The 10,998-nt window shown below is 43.3% G+C and overlaps 1 protein-coding gene across 8 annotated transcripts in view; it reads right to left on the bottom strand.

Moving 5' to 3' along the window:
* Positions 1-86: 86 nt before the first annotated feature.
* Positions 87-10,998, bottom strand: part of PACSIN3 (protein kinase C and casein kinase substrate in neurons 3) — a 28,227-nt gene continuing 17,315 nt past the window's right edge. For 4 of the 8 annotated variants that reach the window (XM_081165370.1, XM_081165372.1, XM_081165373.1 and 1 more), the window contains exons 2-11: positions 9,110-9,210; positions 8,562-8,718; positions 6,583-6,818; positions 6,130-6,285; positions 5,210-5,385; positions 4,872-4,992; positions 4,324-4,457; positions 3,518-3,583; positions 2,883-3,043; positions 87-411 (exon numbers count right to left, since the gene is read on the bottom strand). In XM_081165370.1, the coding sequence (XP_081021496.1) occupies positions 296-411; positions 2,883-3,043; positions 3,518-3,583; positions 4,324-4,457; positions 4,872-4,992; positions 5,210-5,385; positions 6,130-6,285; positions 6,583-6,818; positions 8,562-8,718; positions 9,110-9,163 (1,377 nt within the window). In that variant the 5' untranslated portion in view covers positions 9,164-9,210 and the 3' untranslated portion in view covers positions 87-295. Of the gene's footprint in view, positions 412-2,882; positions 3,044-3,517; positions 3,584-4,323; positions 4,458-4,871; positions 4,993-5,209; positions 5,386-6,129; positions 6,286-6,582; positions 6,819-8,561; positions 8,719-9,109; positions 9,211-10,751; positions 10,774-10,998 lie in introns of those variants that run through there. The other 4 variants (XM_081165374.1, XM_081165376.1, XM_081165377.1 and 1 more) reach the window with 4 other exon arrangements.

The raw sequence follows: 10,998 nt of genomic DNA, 5'->3' as shown, positions 1-10,998 counted from the left end.
ATCGCTGCACAGAAGAGGAAAGGAGTTTGGGTGCTTTGCATTTTACGGGGCGTTTTCCACCTTCTATTCCATTATAACACACAGGATTCAGAAAATTTTATATACCTTTATTAGAAAAAAAATCATCACCATAATTCTAGATGTTTAAAAGGAAGCATTGGTTACAATAAGAGTGTCCTCAGAAAGTTCCAGATTGTTTTCATGGTTTTTGATGCAAGTTGGAGGCCACTGATTTGGTGACCTCTGGAGAAAATGCTTGCAGGGTGCACACCTTAAGGGGGAAGGGAGGAAGCAATCATGAAATTACTTTCTCAACATAATTAGCAGGATATAGTCCAACCTGACCGGTCTGAAGCCGGCCTTTGCACCAGCCCTGTTCATCCTCTTCACTGATCTTCATGAGCTCTTCACCTAGAGGAAGAAAAATCTCAGAATGAATAACAAGGCAAGGTTTCATTGGTTTAGATATTCACTAAAATGATATGAGACTTGCTTTCTTTTCCCTTCTGGTTTCCAGAGATGCTGGCAATGCACACATATGGAAGTGAAGCTAAGGTTGAGATACCATGCACACTTATTTAATAACAATTCCACTGAAATCTGTGTGTCTCATTTCCAAACGAGTTTAGGGTCAGTGTTAGCCTTCATTCTCCATACAACTATATTATAGTGGCCTACTGGAACAAAGCCATTATTGTACGGAGAAGCACCTTAAAAGCTCTTGGGCATTAGCAGCCAGAAGATGCTTCCTAGACAGTGATACCCTCTCCAGCTGCCCATGTCATCTCAATTGACTCATGCTGAATGGTCAACTGCCATGCAAAATTCACACATTAGTGAAGTTAAAGACCACCTGAAAGGGGTGTAACCATCCAGAGAATGCCTTTTTTAAAAACGCATCGGCACTTGCTCCAACTTTCTATTTAAGGAGAACAATTTAAAATATCATTTCCAGAAACAAAAGGAAAATAGTGCATCAGTTCAACTGACTCAGTGAAATAACAAATTGTCTGCATTAACTATACAATTGCATGTTATTGAAGTATTTAGATGGGGAAGATGCACCAATAGGTTTTAAAAAGAGGAGTGACCCAGTTCCCATAAGCCCTTGGGTAGACACTACGACCCTGGCAAAGCAAAAAGAAAAACTGATGAATTGTTCTTTGACAGAGATCAATAAATTCAGCTCACATGCAGTAAGCTAGACAAACCACAGCAAACAAAGTATAGAAAGCTCAGCATCCCTATCTTCATAGACTTATTTTTTAAACTTTTTACGCTTTTACTGCTGTAAACTGCTTTGATATAGTGGTATACAACTATTTTATAAATAAATAAGACAACATGACAGGCAGAAGCAAACCAGGATGGTGCCTGGAAGGATTTTTCACAAATGATAAACCAAAAAGCAGTTTGGATCTACTTCTTGTACTTATTTCATGCTACAGATATTCTTGTAGTACTCCTGTTTTAATTAGTTACTACAGGCAGATCAAGCAAAGTAAGTTGGTACTAGAATATTTAATAATGATAACTCAGCAATGCATGTTTCATGCAAACCCAAGTGCTGGGTTTTGAAAGATTTTAGTACCTGTAAAAAAGAAAAACAATCACATTTCTACAAATACATTTTTAAAGCATGAATGAAATCCCCAAGATCCAGATGGCCCCTATTCCTATGTGCTTCCCAGTAGATCAGGCTGGTGGATATAAAAACTATTTTAGTGTGGAATCGGATGATCACTAACCATAAGGCATCTATTTAAGTTTATTGTGTTGTGGCTCTGGCCATGTGGCAAGCCACTAGCCCCAGAGCACGGCTAGCATTACCATGCACACAACCATCCAGAGAAACAGGTGTGTGATAATGTTCATTTTACGTCACTGGTGACAACAGATGACTGCCTTTCCATCTGGGCTGGCAGATAGTGCTGAAAGTTTATGTTAAATCACTGCTCAGTTCCAGCATTTGCCAGCTTCTCGTGAAAGACTCCTGCTCCCAAGTTCCCCTTTATGTGTTATTTCTCAATATGCAGCTCTGCTTTCACCGCCACTGAGCAAGGGAGCACAGTCCTGGTATATTGAAGCATTTTTGGCCATTTGGCATGGAAAATAAATGGAACACAAATGGCCAGGCCCAGCTACATACAGGAAGTCTCGGGAATAGCAGCATCTCTTATTGCCAAGCATTGGAGATCCCTGGATGCTAACTCAGCAGCGGAATATTCAAGCGTGGAACTTGGCGCTAATGGAAAAATTGACTCACGAGTTACATGCCAGAAGAAATGAACAACCAACCAACAAGTTTTATGATTATCTGGTCATGTTTTATTTCAGATATTGAGACAAAAGAACAAGATTTCTGCCCACCTGGAACGCAAAGACTTCTATGGAAAGACAATTTGGGATGAGAATTGCTGACATCAGATTAGGGGAATCTAGGGAGGGTGGGACTCTTTTCTTCCCTATCTTCTGCCACTATATTCCTGTATCTACAAAACTTAATAAAAACATTTTTAAAGAAAGAATAGCAACTTGAAGCAATTGCCATCTTCCTTCAGAGTCTCATACCACAGAGCCCACATTGGGAGCAAGTCCATGCCTTTTCCTGTCCCTTTGGAAGAACTTTGAAGTAATTTATCTATCCTCCGTCTTTCCCAGTAGTTAAAAAGTGCCCCATTGGTTCTTTCTCTCTCTGCAATTTCTTAGCATGCTGCTGACCCCTTTCATAAATGGCTTGGTTTATTATAGGATTCTCTCAGAAAACTCAAGTGTTTGTTTGGCAAATGGCGTCCTGGGGCCATCCAGGTCCTACTGGAAAATTTCCATCCATACCGCAAAAGCACACTAGCAAGCAAGTTAGAAGATTAGTGCATTTGTACCTGCTTTAAAGCTCAGCTCATCAGCCTCTTGTCCTGCGTAATCATACAGTGCTCGCACCCGCACGCCTGGTACCTTTATGTCGTCCTCATGCCCATTGACTTCTGGGCGCTTCTTGGGAGTGTCCTCATCCGACCACTCTGAGATTTCTTCTTTCCCTCCACTGTGCAAGGAGATAGTGGAAGAGGAAGAATGGGAAAGAAAGGTCATTTAAAACCCAAAGCTCCTTCTTTATTTAAAGCATCCCATTTCCAAATCATGCATCTTTCTAGGAGAAGAACAAATAAGAGGAAGATGCAAAACATGGAAGGCAAAGAAGTCACCATTAGCTGTGGGGGGGGGGAGTGGGGGGAGAGAAAGAACGAGAATGAGCAGAATAGCAGGTGTTCAAAAACACAGTATTTCCAGTAACCTTGACCAGTTATGGAAATAACTACATTAAAAGCCCTAGGTGACTACAATCAGGGTAGACAGAAGGTGGTCTATTTGAAGAAAGCTAAAAAGGTGTCTATTTGGGAGAAATTGAAAAAGAGTGTGCTAACACTGCCCATCTCCTTAACTAGAAAGTATTAAGAAGCTACAGCAAAGGAGAAGCAAGGAAACAGGTACCCTAAGTAGTCTTAAGTTTCATACTAACTTCATACAGGCCGAGGCCTTCAGGGTATCATAGAAGTGACTGTTTTGCTCCTCCTGGTATGAATACCTGTGGATTGGCAAACAAGCCTTTTTAAATCAAGAAAAGGGCAAGGTTATGCTGCAGAATAGCTACTGCTGGTGATATTCGTGTTAACAAAAGCAGACTCTACATTGCAGTAAAGGTTAAGATAGGAATTTATTATTTCCTGTACTTCTCTTGTCTTTCCCTTCTTTGTAATCTTGTGCCAACAGCCACTGGACCAGCATGCTCAGTATGCCATCTGGTCGGGTTTTGGATGCACAGCACCCAGCTACGAAAGCCAGAATGTTTGCTATCTACTAACTTCACTGTAGAACTAACATGAACTGTGTTTGAGTAAGAAGGGCCTGGCTAGCTGACATCTCTCTTCATAGTGAACAGATGCAAATCAAGAATCCAGAACTGCCTTTGTTGCAGCTTTCCCTGAGATCAGCAACAGCTGGAGAGGAAAATCCTGCCAGAATCCTCACTCTGAGACTAATGGGTGGAACAAGCAGAGGCAGAGCTACATCAGGGCGGGACAGAGGAGAGGCACAGTGCCAGTCATAGCTTCTGCCCTTCCAGCAGGCCTAACAACAGCCCTGCATTCTATGACATTTATCTCAAAATCTGCAAGGGCCTAGCCTCTGTATGCTCTTGTTAATGGGAATTCATATTCTCAAAGGGAAGCAGAAGGTATTGCTATACCCATTTTTGGTGAGTCAGCCATCCTGCAATAACATTGCCCTCTCTGCTTTCCAACCCAAGTGTTACAGGTTGCAACTTGCCTTTGCTTTGTCGGTGTAGGGGTCTGTTTCACACCATCACCTGCAGGCACAATGCTAGTTAAAGTCACATCTTCACCGCTTTTCCCACTTTTTTCCTTCTTGCTGATTGGCCTCTGTGTCTCCAAAGACCATTCCTAGAGGGGAGAAAGTTATCAGTCCCTAGTTCCAAAAATGTTTCAGAATATTAATTGAATGCTTCCTCTTCCCCCCCAATCCAACACAGACAATGGACATCCTTTATGTGGAGGGGAATTTATTGCTTATTTGCAGAACAAGGTCCCAGGTTTGATCCCAGACAACGCCACTAAAAATGGAACAGGTTACACCCTGGAGTGCAGTGTAGTCAATATTTGGTTAGATTGACAAATACTCTGGGCTGGTAGCTTTGCATGTTCCTATCATGCCAGGTATATTATGCATCTCGTTTCTGTTCCATAGAGAAATAGTGGTGAGTGCTGATTTCAGCAGGATAATACAATACACGACTTACTTTACAACCTAAAGGGGGCAAGTTCCCTAGTATTTCCCACCAGAGAGAGATGGCTTACCTCAAACTGAGGCCAGTTCATAGCCATGCCTGGTCCATGGGTTTGACGCCACCACTTCAGGTCCTCTTGGTCATCTGCAGCCATTATTCCCTGATACAAATCCCGGTAAAGTGCATGGAAGCTGCAGGCATGAAGAAACACACAACAAGCATAAGGAACTCTGTTTGGAAAGCTACATAGACATGTAGGAAAGGACAAACAAGAAATATGTTCCTATAGTACCAGGAGATGTAGCCTTTCAAGGGGGAAAAAAACCTTAAATAGTTCTCATCCCATAGAATGCAATAAGGGCAGAGAAGCCCTCTTTTACACACACACACACACACACACACACACACCTATCATTGGTAGACAGGTTCAGATGGTTGTGCAGATCCAGGAACATCTCTTTGAAGAAGCACAGCCGTTTGCATTCTGCTTCCTGACAGCCCTCAAAGACCTGTTCCATGTCCTCCATATACCGAGGGTTGTAGCGATTGAGTTCATCCAGCATCTTCTCATACTGATCCTTGCACTGCAGTGAACCAAAACAAAACATTTGTGAGCTGTTGACTGCCTATAATGCTCAGGACCAAGGTGGTACTGGGACCAAGGTGGGACCCATGTTTCTTGCAGGTTACTCTTTTAGTTTCACCAGTTGAATGAGAGTATAGTAATTGACTTATACAGCTCTCTTCCATGAGCACCATTCAGTTTAGGGGCTCAACAGTGACTTGATGCTTTCTGAGTTCTCTGTCTGGTTAGCGGGCAGCCAATATTGCAGCCAAGGGCAATGGCCCATCTGCTTAAAGGACTATCCATTGAAACACTGGGCTGCCTCTCCATCCACAGAATTTAGTCAGCGACAAAGATCCAAAATCCAGCTTGTTTCTTTTATTTAATTTTTAAAACTGCCATGCCACTTTTCTGGTTGGTTACCTAACAGGGTGGTTTACAAACAGTGAAATGCTTTTCAAAACACACCAAACAATTATACAACTATAAAATCACATTGTATTCAAACATGAAAATAAGACAAAACCAGCAATTGCTGCCATCGCCTTTCAATCTCTAAAGGTCATTCTAAAAAAGCTTTGAAAAGTCTTCTTAAGAGAGATCTGTGAGATCTGTGACAGAGTTTGCCTAACTACTCCCTGGCACGGTTCCACAGGCAGGTGGACCACCACAGAAAAGGCCCTGATTTTTGTTCCTGCTTTTAGGACTCTCCCTCATCTTAAGAGAGTCAATGGCCAAAGTACCACCTTCCAACATTACCTACCTTCTCTGCTTCTTGAGCACACTTCTCGACACGCTCCTGCAGTTTACGCATCTGCTCCTGCGATACAGAGGAATCGGCTTTGGCATGATTCTCGCGTGTCTGAGCCGTCTTTTCCTCCTTACGAGAACTATGGTAATTCTTTTTCGAAGTTTCCACCTAAGAGAGATACCATATGGAATAATGTATCAGCAGTGTTATTTCCCATCACATACAGAGACAAGCAGCTGTATTCAAGAGAAAGTGGCAGGAAATCAGCAAAGTACAATTTACATCTCAACACTGCCTAGCCTATGACCAGCAACATGAGGCTGGACAATAGGCTGACTGAGCTGTTTTGCCATCTGTTAAGTCCCAGACCATAAAGCTGATTAATCAAATAATTCCAAGGGTGCCTATCAAGATGTTTGATATTCTGTTTATTCCCCCATCTCCTGCTTGCAACTTCTTACTTACATCCTTCAGTTTTTTCACCCAGGGCTTCTGGGCCTTGCGGAATCCATCCTCTGCTTCCTTTGTCTCCTTGAAGCCACCAATCATCTGTTTATGGTAGGCTTCCTTCTGCCAGGCCTTAATCTTGTCCGAGTCTTCAGCAGCCAGGCGGTTCCGTACTTCCAGATGGATCTCACTAAGTTTGTCTGCAGCTGTCAGGAATGCATGCCAGGCTTTTTCCAGTGTGCCATATTGAGGGCCTAGATGAACCAACAAAGATGACATGGCAACGTAATTATGCAAGTACAGAAGGAACCAGGTTTGGAAGCCAGGCTTTGTTTGTTACCAAAGTCATCTATCTCAAAAGTACATTTACTGCTCAAAAAGAAAGAGCTGCGTGGGAGGAACACATATTGATAGTAGTGTGAGACAGTGCATTTGCTGCCTACAGAAAGTTTGCTGAGCTCAACCCTAGGTAACTGCAACTAGAGTGTGTGCCAACAAACTTCTGCTCAGTCTCTGTTGCATAAAGACTTGATTGACTTCCCATCTTTATAATCCAAGAAATGATCATCCAGAGTTGTACTGGCAGTCCTCCAATCTGCACCCAAGTCTCTCATCGCCTACTTTTTACCATCACACATAGCCTTCCCAGTACACTGTGCCAGGTTACTTTTTGCTCCTCCTACAAGTCTTTCTGTTGACCAGATTCTGTGGGCTGATGAATTCTTCTGACCTGTGTGGCACTTAGCACTCAATTAATGGGACAGTAGCTGAAAGCCATGAAAGTGGAATTGTCTTCCCCTCAAAATTTATCCTATAGACGAGGGATGGGGAATCGTTTTGGCCCAGTAGGTTATCCATACCCCCACTCTGCAAGCCAACTTTGACTGGTGGGTGGATCAACCCGTCTGTAAGGCAGCTGCCCCACTCACCTGTCAAAGTATCTTGTGAACCACAGCACAAGGGGTGTTGCCAAACCTATGCTTGGCAAAGTACCGAGTTTAAGGCTTGCAATGTTGCCTCCTTCAGGGATCAGCTACATGGGTCATGCAGACACTCAAGCAGGTTTGAACTCAAGTGTCCAACAGCTAAAGGGAAGTGACTTCAACCATGCTTTCTGCAGATATCACCTGCATGATTGAGTTCTCCACAGAGAACTTGGTCCCACAGCTGATCCATTTGTGTCTCTATCTGCCCCACACCCGATGTCACATATGGGGGCAGGTGGGTGTGGTTTGGGGAACATGACCTCGAGGACCAAATCTGGCCAGTGGGCTGCAGAGACCTCACCCCTGCCATAGACTTTCTGAGGGCATTCCCACAAAACTAAAACCCTTCATCAGCTTTACTTGTTTTAACAAAGCCATTTCTTGTATAATTAATTTGAGCAGATTCCTCCATAACAACAGTAGTAGAAAATGGAACAAATAACACATTTATTTTCTTTTATTAAAAAAAATATTTTAACCACACAATAACTCAACAAATAAATAGTTAAATATTTGCTGGGTAGGTAAATAAAAAAGGGGGAAATATAGAGCACACCAGGCAGATGTCAATTAGACTATGTTATGTCTTTAATACTAGAAAAATGTTTATACCGACACTTAGAAGAACAAACATGAAAACCAAAAAGTTTTTCCCATAATACACTTCAGACTAAATCTAATCCTTTACTATATCCTTGCTACATCTGGAAAGGTTTCTGTCCTCTCTCTCCCCTTGTTATTTTTTAAAAAACAAAAAACATCCTTAAACATTCTTCATTCCTCTCCAAATTTATAAACTTTTTGTTTTCCCTGCCTAACCCCAAGATACGATGTTATCTTGCTCATGGTTGCCAGGTCAGCACCTCTATTTCATTAACTCTTAGCTGAGGGGGCAAGCCAACTCGAAGTGTTGGGGTCTCTGTTCACAGGACTTCAAAATGCCCTCCTACTCCTGCTCCTCCCTAAAGAGACAGGAGTTCCATCTTGAGTGATGTGCTTTCTGTACCGTACCCTTCTCCACAGCAGTCCTCCATTTGCGGGACCAGTCTGTTAGCTGCTGTGCATAGCTCTTCTCAATTTTGGCTCTCTCCTGGAAGCAGGAGACAAGGTCATTACACAGCCGGCTGCCATCATCCACCCGCTTCACTGTCCGCTTGTAGTTGCCAGGCTGAAATTAGATTAACACCATCAGTCATTCTTGCACACATCTCAGATATATCTTTAGGCAGAACAGGCAAGCCTTTTGAAGGCTTCTGAGCTCTAGGTTCACTCCCATCCCAGGACCCCACCCAAATTCTCAGCTGGAGCAAGCAAGGCCGGGCGGTAACTGGGTTTTCTGTTATGGACACATTCCAGGGACTATTATTATTATTATTCAGCACTAAGGATCGTGGAACCATTTAAAAAAGGGGCATCCAATGACAACTTGTCCTGGGTTTGCTGTCTGTATATCTCTGTCAGGAGGTACTAAAACCAAGGTTGATTTAGTATTTCTTAGCACATCCTATGTGACTCTAGACAAAGGGGAACCCTTTTATTTCCATCTTGCCCTCTCTTACCTCCCAGAAACTGCCACTGGGTGCCTCCCCACCAGTATCATCTTCTGATGACATCACTCTGGTTTCCTTGCAGCAGAGAATTTTTGCAGATTTTGGAGCAGCTGGGAAGAAAAGCAAAATAACTGTATATGTAGCAGAACATGGCAATTCCAATGAGACACTGAAAAGTAGAGTGTCATCCAAACCCAAACAGGCTAGCCCCATTATATAGGAATGTTGGTCACTATCTACAGGGACAAGAATGAGGTAGGCCTTCTGGTTCCTTGTGGGGGAATCTTCACATACAAGTACCACTAGTAGCACAAAGTACTTACAGGACAAGTCTTTTCCGTAATGCTGGGAGGAGTTGGGTTAGGGCCAGACTGGGACATGCCCAAGTCTACAAAGGCACGTTCACCCCAGCTGCCTACTTTTCCAATTCAGTTCACAGTCAGGAGTGTGGGAGGCATCTCTGGTAAGGGATCTCTCTGTCCCAGGGGAGAAATCTGGAAGCTGCTCCTGCAACAGCTGAATCCCAGAGGAAGACTGTATATAGATTTTTAAGGGACTAGATGTGTCATTTCAGTACATCCAAGCCCCTATGTAATATTCAGAATTACTACATTGCCTACAAAAAGCTAATGTCATCAGTCAATCTCCAAGGTTCTGCAGACTGCCTTGATTCTTACGGTATTATCAAAGGACTTTTGTTTGTTCCCTTTCTGGAAGGAAAAGAACTTACCAAGCTGTTTAACAGAACAAAATAATATTGTCATTGCTTGAGCTCTTGGGTTTAAGCAGACCATAGTTATATCTTACCACCACAAGAGTGGCAACACTGTAGTGCATTTGCTCACTTTTCACCCTAGCAGCCTCCAGTGGCAGACTTTGGGCTCTCAAATTTTAGTGGCACCTGGCACCCCCACCTCTTGTGCTCTGTCCTATAGCATTGTTCTGGTGCACTGGTCATGCTACCCTAAAACCACTTCCTCGGTCTCACTTTCCTAGATATTCACTCGGCAATATACACATGCTTATCTAGTCACTACAATTCTAGTAAGACTGTGTCAGTGGTCTCAGCTGGCATGCATGTAATGTATACAGCAAAAATAGAGGTTCCCAGGCACCCTCCACAGCCTGTTTTGGTGACAGGAGGATTCCATTATCATAGCTCACTATAAAGGTTAGCTCATGGTTAATGACTGATGGACATATTTGACTGTTGCTCATTGCCTCTTGCACATTCCTTGCTATAAAAAGCTCCCCCACACCCTGGAAAGGTATCCAACTTGCTCCCATGGCAAGGCAGAGCTCCCATGGCACAAAGGACTGGGTTTCATCCTCCCTTCAAACGCTTGTGGCAATAGTTTCCATGATACTGAATGCTCCGAGAGATCCTTAAGAGAAAAGCTGGCACCCAAACAGAAGGAGATTAAGCCACTGCTATGTTGCCACATCGGCCCTCTCCTGTTACGTGGGAAAGCGTTTTTAAAATGCATGCTCCTGGTTTAGGTACTGAAAACTCTAACAGCCCTAGCTCACCTGACCACCAAGGAAGTTAAATCAGCTACCAAGCAAGCCCAAAGACTCCGTCCCAACAAACTAGGCTCACTTTCCCTCACACACGTTTTAAGAGTCCCAGTTTCGTTACAGATTTACATACCCAAACACAAGGCTGCCAGATACCAAGGGATGGAAGGGACGTCTCTAGGTTCTTAAAGTGCTTGCTTAGTACACTGGAAAAAGTGGAGTCAACGCAGCTTTGTAGCCAATTCTCACTGGCCTGACTCAAATACAGCTACTGCATCTGACAACTAAGAAAACCCTCTCACCCAGAGTGTACTTCTCAGTTTCAGCAGAATCTAGGGAGGGGCACCCTCAAATATAGCAACAGGAGCAGCTACCCCCTG

The sequence above is a fragment of the Podarcis bocagei genome (genome assembly GCF_964188305.1).
Source record: "Podarcis bocagei genome assembly, chromosome: 1".
Classification (NCBI taxonomy): Eukaryota; Metazoa; Chordata; class Lepidosauria; order Squamata; family Lacertidae; genus Podarcis; species Podarcis bocagei.
The sequence above is the reverse complement of the archived record's forward strand: the minus strand, read 5'-3'. Positions and strand labels throughout refer to the sequence as shown.